The sequence below is a fragment of the Trichosurus vulpecula genome, chromosome 4 (assembly GCF_011100635.1).
Source record: "Trichosurus vulpecula isolate mTriVul1 chromosome 4, mTriVul1.pri, whole genome shotgun sequence".
In the NCBI taxonomy this organism is placed as follows: Eukaryota; Metazoa; Chordata; class Mammalia; order Diprotodontia; family Phalangeridae; genus Trichosurus; species Trichosurus vulpecula.
Genome location: NC_050576.1, coordinates 16,710,155 through 16,733,287, shown reverse-complemented (window position 1 = coordinate 16,733,287; position 23,133 = coordinate 16,710,155). Strand labels below are relative to the sequence as shown.

General features: G+C 42.3%; 1 protein-coding gene across 3 annotated transcripts in view; it reads left to right on the top strand.

Moving 5' to 3' along the window:
- Positions 1 to 11,169, top strand: part of ATG4C (autophagy related 4C cysteine peptidase) — an 81,102-nt gene extending 69,933 nt beyond the window's left edge. For all 3 annotated transcript variants that reach the window (XM_036757623.1, XM_036757622.1, XM_036757624.1), the window contains one exon: positions 9,934 to 11,169. In XM_036757623.1, the coding sequence (XP_036613518.1) occupies positions 9,934 to 10,101 (168 nt within the window). In that variant the 3' untranslated portion in view covers positions 10,102 to 11,169. The remainder of the gene's footprint in view (positions 1 to 9,933) is intronic.
- Positions 11,170 to 23,133: the final 11,964 nt, after the last annotated feature.

The following is a 23,133-nucleotide window of genomic DNA, read 5'->3' as shown; positions in this document are numbered from 1 at the left end:
TTATAATCAATGGAATGAAATAAAACAGAAACCAAAAAAAGGAGAGAAATCACATAGTTTGCTTCAATCTGCATTCAGACTTTGTAATTCTTTCTCTGGATGTGGATTGTTTTTTCCATCATGAGTCTTTTGGAGTTGTCTTAGAACCTTGGATTGCTGAGAAGAGCCGAGCCTATCAAAGTTAGTCATCACAGATACACTGTGTCTGTAATTGTGTACAATGTTCTCCTGGTTTTGCTTCCCTCGCTTGGCATCAGATCATGTAGGTCTTTCCAGGTTATTTTGAAGTCCGTCTGCTCCTCATTTCTTATAGCACAATGGTATTCCACTACCTTCGTATACCACAACTTGTTTAGCCATTCCCCAATTTAATGGGCATCCTCTTGATTTCCAGTTCTTTGCTACCACAGAAAGAGCTGCTATAAATATTTTTGTACATATGGATCCTTTCCCCGTTGTGTGATCTCTTTGGGATACAGCCCTAGAAGTGGTATTGCTGGGTCAAAGGGGATGCACATTTTTATAGCTCTTTGGGCAAAGTTCCAAATTTAAGCACCTACTTTGTGTGAAGTTCTGAGAATTCAAGGAAAAAAATGAAATCATTCCTGCTGTGCAGGAATTAATGTTCTACAGCAGGGCTGTCCAAAATACTGCCCACAGTACTATTTTATGCGGCCTGGCTGGGGGTTTTAATTTTCATGAGCAAAAAAATAAAAGAATAATTTGCATGGAATGCATATTAGATTTTTTAAATTCCATCACTAATAAATAATCTTGTTGATGGTAATTTTCTTTGATGTTTTTAAGCAGTATTATGGATGGAACATATCGCACAGAATTTTCAGTTGACCTGTGGGATGCGTTCTGTCTGTACGATGCCGACTAGTCAGTATGCACCTACCTTTATACTGCTGTGTTGTCACTTTGTCGTTTTGTGTTTGCTTTGGTGCTTCACGGCTTCTCCTGCTGTATTGATGATGCACTTTCTCCCACTTTCTATTAGTGTACTGTATTTTTTATTCTGGGTGCGGCCCTCGAATAATTATTTTATTTTAACGCGGCCCTAAGATAACCTAAGGTTGAACAGCCCTCTTCTACAGGGTGGACGGAAAAGCAAAGCACAAAGTGACTTCGGGATGGAGAGGGCACCAACAATGGCATTGCCTCTGGGTGCTTCTGCTACCACCGCTTTTTCTCTCATCCTCCTTCCTTCTTCACTCTGATGCTCCCCAGCTCCACCTCTTCCATGTTCATGCCAGTGCTCTCCGCCCCCATCCCTTTCATCCTCACTCTCATGCTCTCCACCTCCATCCCTTCCCATCTGAGTTCTGAGCTCTTCTTCCAGTGTTGCCCTTCCATGGCTGGATTCTGTCTCACCAAATCTTTGCTATTTATACATAGGAATTTTATCTCTGAGAGACAGAAAGGGAGCTCATCCTGAGGGGGTTTCCCATGGATAGCTCAGGCCTCAAAGCCAGCATTTCCTGTCTCTTCAATAGCTCTCCCTTTTTCTCCTTTGTCCTTCATTACATAACAAGCTCCTTAAGGTTAATGGCCATGTGAATACCCCACAGACTTAATATTAAATGTTTAACAAATGATGTTGGTGAACTCATGGGAACTTGCTTTTTTTTTTTTTTTTAACCATGGAGCTTAGGGTCTTTCATACATATTTCGCTTGTTCTCAGACTAACGTTCACATTTTACAATGCAGAATAATTTTACTTTGCATGGTATAATCATTTACTAATTTGTACCTGAGTTTAGATATTCAAAAATAGAAAATGAAAGTTTGAGATTAATCATTTGATGATAGAATGGATCATGGTTTAAATAATGTTACATGTGACCTATGTTTCTGGAGTCATAAAATTTATTATTGAATCAATAGATCTTAGATATGAAATGGAACTCAGGTCATGTAGTGTGATCTCTTATGCGGTGTGGGAATCCAGAGCATTCCGAGCAGATGGTCACTTGGCCTCCATTTGAATACTTAGAGTGATTTCGAGCTCTCTCTGTCCTAAATTGATTGGTCTTTGCCATTGTTGAGGAGGTGATTCACCAGAGTTCTTTACATGGAGGCCAAGTTTGTTTCCTTGTACTTTTTTCCATTGGTCCTAGAGCGCTAACTGTCCTTTAGAGTAACTTAGGACAAGGGTACTCGCTCTTAGTCACTTATAGACAGTTGTCAAGGTTCTTTTGTTTTCTCTTGTCTCGGCTGGAATGTCAGTTTCCTCAGTCATGCTGCCTGTGGCATTTCCCCCAGACCTTTCTCTGTTCTCTTGCCTTCTTCTAGGTGACTCTTGCCCAGAGATCATGCAACTCCCTAGTGATGGTTCTGCATGTAGCTTTCATAGCTAGGCTCATCTTGCTTGTCTTCACATAGCCCCCTTCTTCCTTTGTCTTTCCTGGCCGTGAGTTCTGCTGTGCCACAAACCCATTTTCTGAGGATATGTCCAAGTGTCGACTTATTTGAAGGCACTGTTTAGGCTCTTTGGGGGCTCCCTTCTAGCTTTACCTGAGATTTTGAGAAAATTCTGTAATAGCATGGCATCTTTTTGGCCCTCCATTCATTTTCTTCTCTTAGGACTAGATAGTCTGTGAGGCTGTCCAACTCTAAAATCCTGTAATCTTGTGAGTGAAGACTGAAGTTTATTGATTTCACATCAGGACAGTGATGGAGGCAAAAGCCACGTTGCAGGGGGTCCAAGGGTAAGTGGGTGGTAATAACATGGTGTGTCTGGTTTGAACGGTTTCATGCTGGGTACGGCTCTGGTGGAGGGTGACCTGGTCCTGTGGAAAGCACAGTGTTCTGGAGGTGACAGCTGTTGAACAAAACTGGGTCGTTCTGGTCACCTCTTTACTACTAATTAGCTGTGTGGCTTTTGAGTGAGTGATTTTAATTCTGGGATCCTGATTCTGTACCTATAAATCTTTAGATTTTACTTGCCAACCCTGTTCTTCAAAGATGTGTTGTAAAGAATATGTGATAAAAATGTATCATTTTGATAATAAATCTACTCTTACAAATTTAAGAAAAAACAGCATCAAAGTACATAATTGAAACTATATATTATGAAGATAGTTTTAGGAGTAAAAAGCTAGACAGCAAAGAAGGGGAAAGCTTAAATCCTATTTCTAGAGTGATGAAATTATTGAAATTCGATCTGAAAAGCCGCTGAGATCCTAGTGTGGTGCAGCAGAATTGAATCAGGATATCGGGGTTGGAGTCAGGGGTCAGCTCACCATTGGGCCAGCCATTGAACTGTGCTGAGTCTCGCTTATTTGGGGCTTCAGTTCATATTTTTCATAGATGTAGAGCTGGACATTAGAGGTTGTCGTATCAATTCTTGTCATTTTACAGATGAGGGAACGGAGTCTTCCACAGAGTCAGATGCTGACTAGTCGTACTGATAGCTAACATTTATAGCGTGCTTTAAGGCTCATGCAGAGTTTTGTTTTGTTTTTTTTTCAATTTAAAAATTTTTTTTATTATTTCTCCCCATTTCTACCCTCCCCCCCACTCCAAGATGGCATATATTCTGATTGCCCCATTCCCCAGTCAGCCCTCCCTTCTGTCACCCAACTCCCCTCCCATCCCCTTTTCCCTTCCTTTCTTGTAGGGCAAGATAAATTTCTATGCCCCATTGCCTATGTATCTTATTTCCCAGTTGCATGCAAAAACAACTTTTTTTTTGAACATCTGCTTTTAAAACTTTGAGTTCCAAATTCTCTCCCCCTCTTCCCTCCTCACCCACCTTCCCTAAGAAGGCAAGCAATTCAACATAGGCCACACGTGTATCATTATGCAAAACCCTTCCACAATACTCATGTTGTGAAAGAGTAACTATATTTTGCTCCCTCCTATCCTGTCCTCCTTTATTCAATTTTCTCTCTTAACCCTGTCCCTTTTCGAAAGTGTTTGCTTTTGATTACCTCCTCCCCCTATCTGCCCTCCCTTCTATCATCCCCCCCTTTTTATTCCCTTTCCCCCTTCTTTCCTGTGGGGTGAGATACCCAACTGAGTGTGTATGTTATTCCCTCCTCAAGTCTAATCCAGTGAGAGCAAGATTCACTCATTCCCCCTCACCTGTCCCCTCTTCCCTTCCAACAGAAGTGCTTTTTTCTTGCCACTTTTATGTGAGTTAATTTACCCCATTCTATCTCTCCCTTTCTCCCTCTCTCAATATATTCTTCTCTCATCCCTTAATTTGGTTTTATTTTTTTAGATATCATCCCTTCATATTCAACTCACCCTCTGCCCTCTGTCTATATCTTCCCTTCAGCTCCCTAATACTGAGAAAGGTCTCATGAATTACACACATCATCTTTCCATGTAGGAATGTACACAAGACAGTTCAACTTTAGTAAGTCCCTTATGATTTCTCTTTCTTGTTTACCTTTTCATACTTCTCTTGATTCTTGTGTTTGAAAGTCAGATTTTCTATTCAGCTCTAGTGTTTTCACTGAGAAAGATTGAAAGTCTATATTTTGCCTTGGAGCATTATACTCAGTTTTGCTGGGTAGGTGATTCTTGGTTTTAATTCTAATTCCTTTGACCTCTGGAATATCATCTTCCAAGCCCTTCTATCCCTTAATGTGGAAGTTGCTAGATGCTGTGTTATCCTGATTGAATTTCCACAATACTCAACTTGTTTCTTTCTGGCTGCTTGCAGTATTTTCTTCTTGATCTGGGAACTCTGGAATTTGGCAACAATATCCCTAGGAATTTTCTTTTTGGGATCTTTTTCAGGAGGCAGTTGGTGGATTCTTTCCATTTCTGTTTTACCCTCTGGCTCTAGAATATCAGGGCAGTTTTCCTTGATAATTTCTTGAAAGATGATATCTAGGCTCTTTTTTTGATCATGGCTTTCAGGTAGTCCAATAATTTTTAAATTATCTTTCCTGCATCTATTTTCTAGGTTAGTGGTTTTTCCAATGAGATATTTCACATTGTCTTCCACTTTTTCATTCCTTTGGTTCTGTTTTATAATATCTTGATTTCTCATAAAGTCACTAGCTTCCACTTGCTCCAATCTCATTTTTAAGGTAGTATTTTCTTCAGTGGTCTTTTGGACCTCCTTCTCCATTTAGCTAATTCTGTTTTTCAAGGCATTCTTCTCCTCATTGGCTTTTTGCAGCTCTTTTGCCATTTGAGTTAGTCTATTTTTTAAGGTGTTATTTTCTTCAGTATATTTTTGGGTCTCCTTTAGCAAGTTGTTGACTTGTTTTTCATGGTTTTCTTGCATCACTCTCATTTCTCTTCCCAATTTTTCCTCTACTTCTCTAACTTGCTTTTCCAGATCCTTTTTGAGCTCTTCCATGGCCTGAGACCAATTCATATTTTTCTTGGAGGCTTTTGATGTAGGCTCTTTGACTTTGTTGACTTCTTCTGGCTGTATGTTTTGTTCTTCTTTGTCACCAAAGAAAGATTCCAAAGTCTGAGACTGAATCTGAGTCTGTGTCCTTTGTCGCTGCCTGTTCACGTTCCCAGCCAAGTACTTGACCCTTGAACTTTTTGTCGGGGTATGACCGCTTGTAGAGTAGAGCGTACTTTGTCCCAAGCTTTAGGGGCTGTGCTGTTGTTTTCAGAGCTACTTGTACACAGCAGTCTCTGCCACACCGGCGCTCCTTCTCCCCCAAAAACCGTCAACTAAGATTGGGGCCCAGATCTAGGCAGGGCAAAGCCGGCTTTGCACTCCTGCCCTAATCCGCCACTTAATTCCTCCCACGTGGTGGGCCTGGGGCCAGAAGCAACTGCAGCTGTAGCTCTGGAAGCAGCCTCAGAGCCGCACCACCTCTGCCGCCCCTGGGGCTGGGGCCGACCATGCACTCCTTTCACTCTGTCCCAGCAGTTTTTCCCATTAACGTGCTCTGTTGTCTTTGGTGTTTGTGGGTTGAGAAGTCTGGTAACTGCCGCAGCTCACTGATTCAGGGCGCTACGGCCTGCTCCACCTGGCTCCCAGTCTGGTTGGTCCTGGTGTGGCCCACGGTGGGCTCTGCTCCACTCCGCTCCCAGCTCCATGCGATAGACCCTTCCCAGCGACCATCCAGGCTCTCCTGCCCTGCTTCCCTCTGCTACTTAGTGGGTTCTGCAGCTCTAGAGTTTGTTCAGAGCCATTTGTTAAAGGCATTTGGAAGGCCCTGTGGGAGAGCTTAAGCAAGTCTCTGCTTTCCAGCCGCCATCTTGGCTCCGCGCCGCCCCCCCCCCCCCCCCCCGAGTTTTATATACGTCTGGTTTGATTGTGACAACACTGTGATATGGGTGTTATTATTGTCCTTGCTTCACACAGCGAGTTCAGTGACTTCTTTAGGGTCACACAGCTGGTCATTGTCTGAGGCAGGATTTGAACCCACGCTTCCTGTCTCCATCCGCTCAAATGCTGAGGCAGGGACCCTGAGCCGTGTCTTCTGACTCCAAGTGGTCTTTACCCACTGAACCCACTGCAGCCTCATATGTGCTTTTCAAACAGAATTTCCACAGGTTTGGCCTGTTGTGTCGTTGAGAAATGGTAAAACTGTAAGATTCATGCTTGTTTGTCTGACTTGCAGGGTTGCGGAAGGGCAGGAGCCTTCTAAACTCCAGAGTGCTCCAAAAACGGAGTGACCTCCGTGGTGCTTAGGTTCATACCCAGCGCTTCCATCTAGCTTTTATTCAATGCAGAGAGGTCCTGAAGTGGCCACACGGTGTAGCTCAACCAGACAAGGGAGATTTTTCATTTTCAGTTACAGTGTGTGTATCCTGAGTAGGGCAAAAGTCTTGTAGGGTCACGGTGCTAGAGTCTTTCTAGGAATTATAATAATAATGAGACATTTTCACCTAGATGCCTTGGGGCCATCTCAAAGTTGCTTTTCAGTCTGTGGCCCCAGATGCTAGACCTGGAGAGGCCCTCCAGAAAGTTAGCTCAGCTTTGGTTCTTTTCATGGGGACCTAGGCTAGTTTGCTCATCAAATAGCCCCAGGGCTGTCCCTGAACATTTCCACTGTCATAGGCTGGATGGATTGTTGTCCGTAGGTCATATCAAAGAAGAAAACTTGCCTGCTGAGGTTTCACTAATCGATCATTGCAAGTAGTTTGAAGAGCAAGCTGGAATCATTGAGTATAATTTGCAGAGATGTTTGGGGTGACGTTAACAGAAGCTTGTTATAGATCTGGAACAAAACCTTTGGTGGAGTTGGGAGGCTGAATCTCCATCCCCACAGGGTGAGAATAATCTGGGTGACTGGCACCGGCGTGGTGGAGTCAGGATATGCTTTGGCGTGAGTGTGACCAGGAGGGAAGTGGGACCCACTTCCCCACCTTAACACGTCTCAGCATTGCCTCCTCCCACCCCCGTCCCACCTGAGCCATTTAGTACAAATGGCTGCTGCTGTTGTAGTTTTCATAGTTGGGGGTTTGTGTGTGTGTGTGTGTCTGTCTGTCCATTTGCTCTTTACCCGCCACCCCTATTCTGTAGGCTTCATTGGACCATCACAGGCGATTTTTCTCTAGCTCTCTCTCCAGAATCTAGATTCTATTGGGATAGGTTTTGTTATTCATTTGGGGAAAGCGAGGCACAGGGAAATGAAGAGACTTGTCCTCAAATAGGTAAGTGGGGGTTAAGCAGAAGGGGCGGAGTATGAAGCCAGGCCTCTCATGTCCCTACTCCCCTGTCCTTCTTTGCACCATATTGCCTCCTTGAAGAAAATGCTTAGAGCAAAGTTAAAACTTACAATAAAACAGGAATCCTGGGGCGATTATTTGCACTACAAAAAAGATTTCCTGTAATAGCAAGTTCTGTTAGCGAGTGTCCAAGTTCCATGGAGATGAAGGGGCATAAAGCTAAGAGTGCTTGATTCCTCTGACAATCGAAGATCAATCCAAAATGAGTAGAAGCTTATTGGAGATTCTGATGTCGGCCAAAAGGGAAATGTGATTTGATTTAAAAAAATAAGATTCCTTCTGGGGAACAGATCTCTGCATTCAGGGGAGCATCCAGGGTTGAGCACTGTATTCTACAGAATAATGAGGCTATAACTGGATTTCTGAGACCATGTGTTATGGTGGACGAGCCATATGGATGTGGGCAAGAGCAGGGGTGACCAAGTGAAACAGAACTGATAACCCCCCACAGGCCACATGTCAACTTAACCTTACATAAGATGTAGTGTTATCTGTCTCTCATTGTAGTTTTAGTTATTTTAAGAATTTCCTGATTATATTTTAATCTGATTTGGGCTGCTCTTGGCAGTGTTAGGGGCTGTGGTGGGGAGCGTTTTTGATTCTTGAGCACAGCATTTCATCTGAAAGAGACCTGGCTGTTTTGGTTGTGTGCAGAGTAATATGAGATGGGGGCCAGAAAAGGTGATGAGATCTTAGCTGGCACTGATAGAAGCGTGGCGTCCAGGATGAGGGTGGGAGAGAGGAAGAAGGGAGCACAGTCCCCCTGGCCTCTGTCCTGCTCAGACTGCTTGTAGAGTATCATGTGGCCTTCTGGAAGGGCATTCTCAGAAGGACTGAATGAGAGTTTCCAGAGGAGAAGACCTGGTGGATAGTGCCAGACTTGGAGGCAGAAACACTCGAATCCAAGCCTGCCTCCATCCTTATTTGCTGTGTCACCCTGATGGTGGACTGTAAACTCTCCCAGACTTAGAAATTATATTTGTGAGCCCAAGACTTTTCTTGAACTTGAAAGAAGTCCCGTAAGCATTGCTTGTTGCTGGCTTTCCCCCGACTGTCTCTGAACAAATAATGTGGATACCTGCCCATTAGATCCTGGATTTTTATCAATGCCATGAAATGTTCATAAAATGGCAATAACTTTGGGCAGAATCCCAGGCATATCCTTGGAATCAGTGGCCAGGAGGAGGAAGATCCGTGGTTAGTCACAAGTACTCATATCCACTGCCCCAGTATCTTATTTCTCAAACTTGTGCACATTTCCGGTCTTTCTCTTTGATTATTCACTTTCTTCCCCTTTCCTCTTTCTTTTGGTGGGATGTAATTAGAATAGATTAGACTAAAGTGTCAAATAGAAAAGCATTATAAAAAAGTATAGAATCTGATTTTTATTTCAACTTTGATTTTACGACACTTGATGGTTTTCTAAATAGCATTTAATTGCCTAAATTTCTATTTGGGTATCTTAGCATTTCATTGATCTCATCCAAGTTTTTTTTTTTAATTATGGATTACATATGTATGTTGCACTATGTGTATGTGTAATTAAATTTTAAAGGGAGTAGTAAACAAAATTTAAAAACATTGTTGAGGGTCCTCCACATAGGGATTTAATTTAAGGGATTTAATTTTATCCACTGAAGTGATTTTTTTTAAACAAATTACAATTGAGGTGATCATAGTCAGAACCTGCACAGTCAGTTTGCTTTCAATATTCTTTTCTCCTGCACAGAGAACCCATGCAGAACCTTTCTTTCAGTAGGGAGCGTGTTTTCTGTTGTTAATTGGGCTTTGATGGTTAGTCTTAATTCAAATCTTATCTCTTACACTCATGAAAGTTGATTGATTTTTCTAATGGAATTTGGTTTAACTTAGAAGGAGCTGCTGAATCAGTTAATGACTATTTCCAAGGTGGGTAGGTTATTGTCATAGGCTACTTGAGTTGTGAACAGTTAGAAAAAAAATTCTAGGAAGTACAAATCTGCTGTCCAAATGACACATGCCTCAGTAGGAGGCAGTCTGTGTAGGATGACTTCAGATGACTGTTTGAATGCACAAAGAAGATGACGTGTTATCCATTATAATCTACTAGCTTATGACAGGCATTGAATGAAAAATACTATCAAAGTTATAGAAATAACCATTCATTGACAAAGGGATTTCCTTATAGTGACCCCAGGAAGGGAGGCCACAGTAGCCTTCCTGTCCACCACGAGGCCGATTGCTTGATTCTGTCCCAATTAAGGGTGTGTTCTCTGTCTTTTCTGCAGGTACTGAAAGCTTCCTCCAGAGAGAAATACCCTTTATTTACTTTTGTCAAGGGTCATGCCAGAGATTATGATTTTACCTCCACTCCAACCAATGAAGAAGACCTTTTCTCAGAAGATGAAAAGAAAAGATTGAAAAGATTTAGCACAGAAGAGTTTGTCTTGCTTTGAGGACATTTTGCATTAGGGTATTTGTAGTTACTCAGAATACTCCTTTGAAAATAAAGAAAAAAATAAGAGAAACCTACAACACAGAAACTGATCTATTTTTGTAAATATTTTAGTGATTTTTTTTTACGTTCTTTCACAAAAGAACATTTAAAAATATACATTTTTAAAGATGTGTATATTTCTGAAAGTGACTGATTGAAAGAATCTTTGTTACTAATGAAAGTCTGATGGTCCTGGCTAACATTGCTGAGTAGGTGGTGGATGATCTGTGTATATGTTTTCCAAATGAATCCCCCACAGTCCCGTAGATCTTGGACCCGTTTACTGTGAGAGGCCTGGGGGTTTTGTTTTGTCCATCTGTGATCCTGGAGCCTGAGGCCACTAAGCACCATCCAGAATTTAAACTCGTCTTGCTGATGGACAAGACTGGACAATTAACCCCTGATGCCACCCAGCCTTCCCCTCCACATGTTAATACAACCAAAGGGTCTATCCAGGTGTTCCTTGTTCAATCCGAATACCAATTACTCACTGTAACGGGCGCAATTATATTGGCAGAATTGTGAATTAAGATACTACTTAGCGGTATGATTTCATAATGGCTGTTCCTTAAGCTTAACGTGGAATCTTCTTATGAGAAGTGACTGTGAAGCATTGGCTTTCCCCACATTTTTTAAAGCTGATGTTATTAATATTAACTGCAACCAATCAAGCCAGATAAAGGCAATTATTACCTGGGAACAATGTTTGTTTCCTGTCTCAACCATGTAATTTTATTAAGACTTGTGCTACCGTAGCATTACAATCTAGGCTGAAAACCTGGAGGGGGGAAGCCAGTAAATATCCTTGTTCAGGAGCTGTCCATCCTGCGGTCTCTCTGCTGCGACCGTAAATCAGCGTGCATTTGTGTGGGTGTTCAGTCACCGAGGCTATTTCCGAGGTAAATCTTCCTTAAGTTGTAGTATGCTTTCACTAAGAGCAAATTTGTGATTTAAAAGTACCAGAGCTATTATGGAGCCAGGATTGTAAAACAAATGCGTTAATAAAGATGTGAGAACGTTAAATGCCTTTGCTTTGCCTTTAATGTTGGGATTATTTTAGTCCTTTTATTTGAGAGAATCATTTCTGTTGATTTGTAATAAAGGCAAATAGTATTATTGCTCTACAAGCAAAATATTCACTTTTTTATGGAGCTTCCATGGCTCAGTGGGGAAGGGGGTGTATCTGTAAAGGCGCTTGTGCCTCCTCTGAAGTCATTGCCTTTTATCACAAAGGCGACTTTCGTTAGTGTACAGCAGCTGGAACACTGGCTGTATGGGGTGGATTGCCTTCTACTAAGACCAGTGCAACATTTTGGAGTGCAGATGGTTTACCGCAATCAAGAAAACTTCCTAATATCCCAGAAAATTAGGCCAAAGAACCATAGAATTTCAGAGTTGGGAGGGAGGTGGGTAGACGACTCATTTAATGCAAAAAGGAGTCCTTACTACCACAACCCAGCCAGCGGTTGTCCAGCCTGAGCTGGGGGATCTCCTTGAAGTAGAGCCCACCACTGCTTGAAGCAGCCCTTCCTCCTCCAGGGAGGTCTTTAAACAAAAGCTTGGTGACCATTTATCAGATGTGGTATGTCGGGGACTGGGTCAGACTAAAGGTCATTTGGGGGCCTTCCAACTTTAAAAATCCCAAGATTCTACTTTAGATCGCTCTAATTATTAGAAAGCTTTTCCCAATATGAAGCTTAAATTTGAGTCTTTTGAGTCTTCCCGTTGCTTCTCACTCTGTCCTACTTTCTGACACCAATCTGAAGGAGACTTATCTAGGTTCCACATCAGGACCCTTCAAGTCCTCAAAGGCAGCCATCATATCATCCCTGAGTCTTCTCTTTTCCAGGCCAAACAGCTACATTTCCTTCAGTGTTCTCATTTGGAACAGACTCAAGGCCCTTTGTAATTCTGCTTGCTCCGCTCTGGACACTCTCCATTTATCAAAGCCCTCCCTGAAGTACGCCACCTGTAGTTGAGCTCAATTACTATGGATTAAGCCCTTCTTGCATTTCAAAATCATAAACGATGTGTGATGCTCACTTTTAACAGAGCAGGGCACCCCTCCAAGTTTCCATTGCTTTTTGTTGTATTGCGGCTGTCCTGGTCACAGTCCTCAGCAGTAAACTCATCAAACGATGAGTGTATCTCTAGGAGGACTGGGACTGATTTTACGATTTCTCCATTAAAAAGTGCCCATGACTGTATAGTTCGAAGGAGTAGAAAGAGGATAAAAATATTGCAGTTTATCATAGTATTTAGGGGTTTAGAAGCAGATAACTTCAGTGTGAACAAAGCCATTCCATTTGTGTACTAATCTTCAACATCATCCCCTAGATAACTGAATATCAGCTGCATCGGACACTATGGACCGTATGTTCCTGCTGCTCCCTGGTTTTTGTGACGCTAAACTCTTGGTTCTGCCCCAGCTTGTCTTCAGTCTCCTCTCCTGGGCCACTATCCATGCCTGTACCCACAACTATGCCCCCGTACCTCAAAGCTGTATCTCCGCAGTCTCTTGAAGACTCATCAGCTCTCATAGGTTCAGATCTCAACTCTGTGCAGCTGACGCCCTAGTCCCTATGTCATATCCTGACCCCACTCTCGAATCATCAAATATTGGGCATTTTGAGTCCAGTCCACAATACAAATCTCAAACTTAACACGTGTGATCTGGAGCGAGTCACTGTCCGTGCCCAAGTTTTTCATCTATTAGATGATGGTGTTTGATTAGAAGGCTTCTAGTTTCCTTTTCAGCTTCAGTTCTATGAGCTCATGTCTAAATTTGAACTCATTTTTCCTGAAAGCAGCCTTTCTTCAGAATGTCTATTTCTCTCAAGGGCAACACCATTTTTCCAATCACCTGGTTGTTAACCTGGGAATTAACCTCAGCCTCTCAGTGTGATGCAGTAAAAAGAATATTTGCCATGGAGTCAGAGCACCTGGGTTCAAATCCTTCCTCTGGCACTTGCCAATGTGACCTTGGGCAAGTCCACAACCTAGAAGGGCTATTTTCTCATCTGTAAAGTAGGGGTGTTGTTCACACACTAGATCTCACCATTACTTCCCTAAAGAAAAACTCTTGACATTATATGATCCTAACTTCCTCTCATCCCTTCTTCCTGTACCTCACTCCTCCTGAATCCATTCTTAACCCTTGACACTGCTGATCTTTCCACCACTCAGTACCTTTTTAATCTCTTTACTTTTTCTCTGACTTCCCTGCCTCTCCAGCCTTTGCCTCATAGTTAGCAAATTTGCCTCTACCCTGGCCTCTGCCCAAATCCCTTGTCCCCTTATCCTGTCCCTTGACAAACCTGTCATCTGCCTCCTCTGCTCTTTTGCTGCTTAATGGAATGTCATTTAGGTCCTAAACACATTAACCAACTTCAATTGGGTCCTCACTATAGTGAATAAATCCTTTTATTTCTCCCTAATTCTCTCTCTCTCTCTCTCTCTCTCTCTCTCTCTCTCTCTCTCAAAGCTTTCCCAAATATTTTCTTCTTTCCTCAAGCCTCCCATACCTTCTCCTATCCTCTTTAACCTGAAGATCTCAACATTTTACCAAGAAAACTTAGGCCATTCAATGTGAGCTCCCACTTCTCCCCTTTTCATCTCAAAATCCCTTCACATCATTCCTCCCTCTTCCCTCCTCCCCCCCCCCACCTCTGACAATGAGGTGTCCCTTCTTGCAGAGGCTAAGCCATCTATATGTGCCAGTCAAACAATAAACAGTAACTACCTACTATGTGTCAAAAAGTGTGCTAAGAGCTAGGGATAGAAGTACAAAGGAGAAAGACAGCCCTGCCCTTGAGGAGCTTACAACATAACTGGAAGGGGGAAGGATACACGTGAAAGGAAGCTGAAAAGGGACAGGGAAAGGTACCCCCTGGGGCAAAGGGAGCCCAGGTAGGTCGGAAATGAAGAGATGGCAGACCTGGGTGCTCTTCTTAATGGAGGCATCATCTCTTCAAGCTGTCCTTTACTTCTCTTCCCTTTTCCAGACAAACCTGCTGCCTCTGTCCCTCTTCTCATTTCTCCGCCCTTTGCAATCTGACTTCTGGCATCATTTGCATGACCCTACTCTCTCCACAATTCCTAATGGTCTTTTAATTATGAAATCTGATGGCAATTTTGGGCTTCATCCTTCTGGACCTACCTCTGCATTTGGTACTTGTCCACCCTCTGACTGGTAGGTATTCCTCTGGTCACTTCTCTGCTGGTTCTCTTGGCTTTCAGACTACTCCTCAGTCTCCTTGGTGGTTACTCATTCCTATCACGCCCCACCCCCCAGATGTTTCCAAAGGCTTTTTCTTGGGCCATCTCCTCCCTCTTACAATTTTTTTTCTTGGTGACCTCATCCACTTTTAGGGGCATAATTATCATGGCTGGGCTAGTGACTCTCAGAACTGTGCGTCTGGCCCTCGTCTCTCCTCTCAGCTTCAATCCTTCATTATTAATGGCCCATTGGGTGTTTCAAACTGGCTTGGCCCATCAATGTTTTAAACTCAGAATGTCCAAAATAGAACTCATCATCCTTCTCCCCAAATCCTTTCCTCTTCCAGACTTTCTTATTTCTGTTGGAGGCCTGACCGTGCTAAGTCTTGCAGGTTTCTGATCTTGGTGTTGTCTGTAATTCCCTACATATTCAGTCACTTGCCAGATCTTGCTATTGCTACATACTTAACATCTCTAGGTCTCTTTTCTCCACTCACATGGCTGCTACCGGCTGAACCAATTGTTAAATTTTCAGTGTGAGCATTTACTTACTCCTTGGAAATCAGCAAATATTATAAATCAGGGCTTGGTATAGTGTTTTGTTGTTGGACTAGACTTAAGAAAATGTTAATAATCATGCAGATTAAATTTTTAAAGTTCATCTTGCTTTTCAGTGAGCCAGTTGTTAAATGTTTACTAGTATATCCTGGTCCAGGCCCTTATCACTTGTCCCCTACATCATTGCAATGACCTTCTAATTGAACTCTCTACCTTACTTCAGACCCTGGTGCCAAAGTAATTTTCCTTAAGCCTAAGCCTGGTTACCGAAGGCCTTTCCTCAACAAACTCCAATGCCTCCCCATTGCCTTGGGATCGGCATGAACTCCTCTGGTTAGCTTTCAAGGCCCTTCACAACCTGTCTTTGAGTCTAGCCTGGTGAGCTCCAGGCAAGTGGACCAATGTTTATTCAGCACTTACGTGCCTGGCACTGTGCTAATACTGGGGATACAAATATAAGAAATACAGTCCCCTGGCCTCAAGGAGTTCACCTTCCACTTGGGGACGTCAGAAGGGAGCTGAAAAGCAGAGGTATGGGGAGGGGACCCTGCAAGGGTAGAGGGCATTTCCAGTGTGTGAATTCCAGGAGTGGAGTGAGCTTCCAGGTCAAAGAGGGATCTGGGGCACTGTAGAGAAATACTAGAAGTCAGGCTTCCAGCCTGGAGAGAAGTTGTTGTTCAGGCATTTTTTAGGCATATCTGATTCTTCCTGATCCCATTTGGGGTTTTCTTGGCAAAGACACTGGAGCGGTTTGCCATTTCCTTCTCCAGCTCATTTTACAGATGAGGAAACTGAGGTAAACAAGGTAAAGTGACTTTCCCAGGGTCACACAGCTAGGAAGTATCCATACCTGAACTCAGGTCTTTCTGACTCTAGGTCTAGAGCTCTATCCACCATACCACCTAAGCTGACTTGAATCGGCAATGACAGTGGATGGTGAAGAAAAGACGGCACTCTAATTCTGTCTAACTCTTATTAATGTTTTCTCTGCCAAGGAGAATGACTTTTGACTTTGAAATGACCAAAACAAAAATAGATAACAGGTAGTTCATGCCAAAGATAGGTGACAAGAGTCAGAAAACACCTAACTACTTAAACCTGATGAGTTCAAATCACCAGGCCAAGATGAACAGCATCCTCAGGTATACAGCAGCGGCAGCGGCGGCAGCACCAACAGTATGGTGGAATGATTGAGTCCCTGTCAGGAACCTTTGAAAGATTCCGGACAGAGAAGGATCTTTGGCCCGAGTTTCCACAGGATTGAAGCCAGGGAAACGTCCTGATTTTATTTTATTTTGTAAAGAAGAAGAGCGGAGTGTCTAGCCTAGAGGTCAGTAGGCTGGACTTTGATTCCTGGCAACTCTCTAGACTGTGTTCTTGAAGGACTGGTTAGAGAACACATAGAAGATGTAGATTTGGTCGTGAATAGGTCACGGTGCACCTTGGCTTTAATGTCTTCTGGACAAGGTCACTAGCCTGGGGTAGAGAAATGTGGATAAAGTTTTCATAGATGTCAGCCCAGTATTTGACAATATCTCTGATGCTTTCTTTGTAGAAGGTCATAACAACACGGAGGTTGGATGGTGTTGTTAAGGGGACTCAGGACTGGTTGAATGCCAATGGTTCAATGCTATCTTTGAAGGTGCCTAGTGGGAGTGCACCAAAGGAGTCATGCTGGGCCTTGCCCTGTTTCACATTGTTATCAATTGCTAAGATAAAGGCATGGTTATCTCATTTGCTGATGACACCAGGCTGGGAGGGATCTTGGCAGGCTGGAGCATTGGGCTGAATTTAGTAAGATGAAATTTAATGTGGATAAATGTGAAGCATCACCTCTGGGTTCAAGAAATTACATTCACAAGTATTGTAGGAGGGGAGTGTGGTTAGGCAATGCTTTTTTTTTTCCTGAAAAAGATATATGGGGATTTTAGGGCACAAGTTTAATAGGAGTTAGTTGTGTGCTTTGATGTGTCACACTGATGGGCGTAGCACCCAAGACTCAGGAGGCGATGGATCGACCAGTCGGACAATAACTGCAGTGTTATGTTCAGTTCTGGGGGCCACCTTCTGGAAGAGCATCCACAGAAGGCAATCAGGGTGGGGAGGGGCCAAAGTAGATCAGTTAAAGGAACTGTGGGGTTCTAGCCAGGAGAACCGAAGGCTCGGAGAATGTGAGAGCTATTTTCCATTATCTAAAGGGAGACGATTAGATTTTTCCCACTCTGCCCAGAAGGCTGACCTACCTAGGAGCAGCAAGAGGACGTGGCAGAGAGGCAAGCTTCGTCTGCACATCAAGAAAAGCTTCCTGGGACGATGAGAGCCGTGTCAAAGTGGAATAGTCTTCTGGAGGGTGTGGGCCCCTCTTCCCTGGAGATCTCTCTTCTTTGTTGGATGTCTTTCATTCTATTTTTGAAGGTAATAGAGTTGAAGTGACTTGCCCAGGGTCATACTACTAATAATTGCTGGAGGCAGGGTTCAAACTCAGGTTTTTCTGACTCCAAGTCCAGTGTTCTCTCCACTGAGCCACTTAGCCGCCTACATAGGCCATAGTTGAATTTCTTCAAACAAGCCTACCCTTATCGATTCAAAAATGAAGAAATTGCCACTGTCTAGAAGTGTTCATGTTGCACTTAAACTGCCCTAGACCTCTTGCCTAGAGGAGCCGAGCTAAGCTGTTTGCATATTTGTTTTATGCTTTCAAAGTAAATATTTCATTGTAAAAGTGAACGAATCAGTCAGCCCTAACATGAAAAGGAAAAGAAAAAGACATTGCACAGGCAGCTCCCCGCGAGGGATTTCCTCTAGCAGTGCAGGGTGGCACCTCCTCTGCGATTTCATCTTAGTTGTCTAGAACGTGGAAAAATTAAGTGACTTACCCAGGGTCACCTAGCTAGTATGTGACACAGGGCAAGTCTTGAGCCCAGGTCTTAGCTTGGAGGCCGGCTTTCTAGCCACTATTTCCTGCTGCCCATATATGCTGTATTTTCATTTCTTCCAAATTTTTATACGGCTGGCCTTATTAATTTAAAAATTAACGAATTAACATGAAAGCACCTTTTAAAAAAGAAAAAAGGCAAGTACCCACTAGGTGGCGCCATACTGCACAGAACGCTGGTCCTGGAGTCAGGAAAACTCAATCTTCCTGAGTTCAAGTCTGACCTCAGACATTTACTAGCTGTGTCACCCTGGGCAAGTCACTTAATTCTGTTTGCCTCAGTTTCTTCATCTTGAAAATGAGATGGAGAGGGAAATAGCAAACCGCTCCAGTGTCTTTGCCAAGAAAACCCCAAATGAGGTCACAAAGACTTGGACACAATCAAAATGACTGAACAAAAACAAAAATTCATGTACTGTATTTATTCAGAGCCCTCCCAATAACCGAAGAACCTTTCCTCTCCCACCTGACCCTAAAGAAGTACATAGCATATTGCTTTAGGGGTTTCATATAGAGAGGTTTATTATCTTGCCAGAAATGTTGAGATTCCTACATGTTACGTAATGGAAAATGGGGAAGGTTTGTAATTGGAGGACCTGGGTTCACATCTTACTCCTGCTGCTTACTAACCACTTGTATGACCTCATGCCACCCTTTCTGGACTTCGGTTTTCCCGTAAGTTGGGAGGGTTAGATCTGATGATCTCTATGGTCTCTTCCATTTCCAAATTTACAATCCTGTGATTCCAAGTGATGGCTCTGGAGTATAATAGAGTGCAACACTGTCTTTAGGAAATACGAACCTGCATGATAATGGTTCATGCTTGTAGACAACTTCTCCACGGAGGGCCAACCAAATGTCGTGAAGATTGTGATAAAGGCACACTGTGGTTGGTTGTAGTTTTTCCTTCCTCTCGCTAGATTTAGAGGTACTGTATATTCTGGGTTTTGATTTTGTTTTGAACTCAGAGATTTTTTTTTCCTTCGGGTTCTGACAGTGGGTAAACTCAGTAAAACTGATGGATGGTCTCTTTCAGCTAGGAATCAAGGGAAGTCAGAAAGGACAGAAGTCTGAGACAGATGTGCTGTGAGAAATCACATCAGAAGAATCCTCAGCTTAAGCAACAATTGTGAGACTCAGGATCTGAGCATTAACATTTCAGAAATGAATTTTTAAAATTCTTAATGGGACTTTTGGATGGTTACGATTTCTCCTCTCGGTTCTTCATGAGATTTGATACTTTAAATTCCCTTTTGTCATGTGTTAACCACCAGCAGGCAACCTGGAGAGTTATCATTTACTGAGTGACTGAATGAAAAGATCCTTTATAGTATAAGTAATATCAAAAATTTTTTCCTGGAGGTATCCATTTTTCTGTCTTTACATTAACCAACCCCATTAAATCTGTGCTAGTGAAGAGCGAACTTCAGAGGGTTAAAAATTAAGGTCATTTCTATACTCTGTTCCCTGTAGGACTTAATATCATCTAAGAGCAAATGCACCTAGAAGTATATATATTTTATAAACTGTTAAGTTTACCCTGCTTTTATTGTTTTAAAATTAAAAGAACAACTTTCACCGGTTCATTTGATTGCTAGTCTCTTTTCCATCTTCTTTGGCATCTTATGACTTTGAAATAAAGAGAATGAATTCTGAATGCCTCCTCAGAAGGGAGGAGGAACATGTGTTTGCCACTGATGGTTGCCAATGACCCCAAGTCCAACGAAGTCTTCAGAATCACAGTGACTAAAAATGGTGATGTCCACTTGGAGATTTTCTTTTAAGCGTTAAAGAAACAAATTTCTGAACCTTTTTAGGCTCTTATCCACATAATCTACAAAGACAACGTCACTGCCTAACTGTAGATGTTTAGTAGCAGAGCTCGTGACTCGGCTGCCTTGTCTGTTTAGAGATATCCTGTTAGGATCTGTTCTACCTTGTGGAAAATACTTTGTATTTCTCCTGACTTCTCTGTGTGTATTATTTCTTCCCAGTAGAATGTAGTTCCTCAAAAGCAAGGATTATTTCATTTTTATGTTTGTATCTCTGGCACCCAGGAAAGTGCCCGGCACCATATACAATTTCCTCCTTTTATTTCCTATTATTTGCTATTCAGAGATGCTGCATACATAAGAATGTAATCATCCTGGTTTATCACAGGTCCACCACTGATAATGTGTGTGACGTGCTGTGTCTTAGATATGAAATAAGTAATAGCTGTTATATTCACCTATAAAGACCACACTAACTTTTAAAGGGAGCAAGAAAGAAAATAACAAAGTGTCCTATCTAGTAAGGACTTGCAAAAACTGGAGAAAAAGATGGGAGAGGTGAAAATGGAATAGACATGAGGTGAGGGGGAAATTGAGAATAAAAATAATGGAGAAATAGAAGTGGGCTATTCATGATGTCTTATTCAGGCAGTTATTAGGACAGAGAAGTGGAAATTACCATCCATGAAAAGAAAAGTACCTTTCTGTCTCAAAGAAATTATAGACAAATAAACATTTATCATTTGATATCCTCTCTGCCTTAATCCCGGCAATCAGCGATGATTGCATACTGTCGTTCACTTGAGCTGTTAGGCCAAGTCTGAATTTTCTCCTCAATGTTTCATAGGATCCCAGATTGAAAAGGTGACATAGCACATGGGGAGAAATTGGACACAGCCTCATAGTCCTGGAAAACAAATTCCTGTCATATTTTAGTTTGAATCCTAAGTCAGTTTAGAAAGCCTAAGCACTTTTGTGTGGTTTTCATAGTTATTTAAAGACTTTCTCCTAGCCTATAAACTTTGAAAAATATTATATTTAGAGCCAGTATTACAGATATGTTTCTGAGCTAGCATTTTCCTCTCTTTCCGTTTACAATCCTCTTCAACATTATTGGTGGCAAGCAATGGTCCAAAACATTCACAGCTGCAGTTATAAAATTTCACTTCTTCCCTCACCATGACAGGAAAAATTGGTTAGAAACTGATTATTTGGAAGGGATACATGGGTGTTATCAGTTCAGTAGAAACATTTCCTTTGATGCCCCTCACTCTTATACCTTGAAGAGCTTAGGAGCTAAGTGTCCCCTCAACAAAGGGCAAGTTCTGGGCCATGTCTCAGAGTTGATCGTAAAAGAAGAAATTCAACAAAGCATCATTTTTCAGGCTGACCATTGGAAAGCAGCCCAACCAAATTCACGACCAATGAGAATTCATTTTCAGGAAATGTTAAGGAGAAAAGCTAGCTCAGGGTGGAGATCCAAATAGAGTCCTGATAATAAAAAGATTAGAAAGCTGGCATCATCAGTTAGCAGTATGTGAGTGCCCACTGGGTACATGGTATCAATGTTGACTGTTACACAGGTCGGAAAGTGTGAATTAAAAGCCTCTTGGTGCTAATACTACCAACATTGGGAAGAGGAACTGAATGGAAGCAAACCTTCCTACTTGAATTCTCTAGAGTGGTTGTTCCAAAAGCCTTCTCTTTTCCTGAGGCCCCCAATTCATCTCTGCTTCCTAACTCACACTGAATAGATAATGCTTGATTCCTCTATTCCTGAGATTGTGAATACTCTCAACTTCCCTGGTCCTACCTTAATGTCTTTTACTATTTTCTCCCCCATTCTCCTCTTTGATTCCACTTCTGAAAGTGTTTCTTCTGAAAGATAATATTTACAAGAAGGGTTCTTTGAGCTGTGGATTTGATCCTTTTACCTCAATTTTCTTGAACTTTGTTCCATCAATTCTTATCTCCCCTTTCCTCTCCCCCCAACAATATCCCTCTTCAACTAATCGACTGGCTTCTCCCTCTGTGTTTACACATATGCTTAGGTTTCCCTCAGTCTTATCTTCCCTTAACTCCCTTCTAGAGGCAGTCTCCACCCACCATATTAGCTTCTTGACTGGCTGGCCTTTCCACCTTGTTGTTCCCCCCACGTCCAATTTGTCCCATCCATCACCACCAAGTTTCATATAATTTTCCTCTCAACAAATATTTATTAAACACCTATTATGTTCAAGGCAATATGTACTTCTCGAAGCACAGCTCTGGCCATATTTCTCTCCTATTCAAAATCTTTCAGTGACTCTGTTGACTATCAAATAAAATATGATCCTGACATCAAGGCCCCCTACAGTATCATTCCAATCTTATTTATATTTACATCCTTACAATATCCTAGCAGACTTGCCATTCTCTAAACATGACCTTTGTTTTCTTGCCTCCACACCTTGTTTTTACCTGGCACACAGTAGGTGTTTAATAAATGCTTGTTCCTTCCCCAGCCCTTGCTATCACCTGTGCCTGATGAAATCCTGTTCATCATTAAAAATCCAGTTTAAATGCTACTGTCTTCCTGATTTCCTCCTCAAGCCTTCCCTGATTTGATGTTCCTGTGCCCAAAGCTGGAAAGGATTTCTCCGTGTCTGAACTCATAGCTCTTGGTGTCATTCTTATATCACTTATCAGAAAGTTCCTTTTATTAGCATTACTTTGGTACCTTCCTTTCCCACTCTACTAGATAATTAGCTCCTTGAGGTCAAGAACTGTGTCTCATGCATCCTTGTCTTCCATATAATAGCTGGCTCTGTGTTGGTCAGATAGAAGATACTCAATAAAGTATCATATAAATGTGAGTTATTTTTGTTTGTTAAGGAGGTGCATAATGAGGAGGGAGAGGCAGGGGAAGGGGAAGAGGAAGAGGGGAGGGAGGAAAAGGAAGAAGAGAAAGATTGTTTTCTACAAAGACAATGAAGGAACTCAGATGCTCCCTACTGCTCTATCCTTTATAAGAGAAAAAAGGGTACAGATAGAGGGAGAGAGAGAATTTCAGAGTTGGAAAGGCCTCCAGTGCTATCTGGTCCAACTTGTACTGAAAAAGAATTCTCTCTACAACAGTGTGAGAAGTGGTTATCTGACTTTTGCTTTACACTCTCCCAGGGAAGGGGAACCTATCGTCTACTGAGGCATTCCCCCTTTGATCTGCTGTAATTGTTATTAAGATTCTCTTTCTATTAAGCCTAATGCTTCTCATTTCTGCCTCTTATCCCTCCACATGAAGGCCCTTCATATAACTGAACACCACCATCCTGTGTCCCAGGCTTCTCTCCTCCAGAGTGAACAAAGCATTATTTGCTCACAGGGCATAAACTGATGGCCTTCCACCACTCTGGCAAGCTCCTCTGGACATCCTCCAGCTTATAAATGTGCACCTTAAGCTTCTTTAAAGGGTTATTGTTTCTTTGACTTTGCATTTTAAAGGTTAAAACGTCCCTAAGTTTGAATCCTG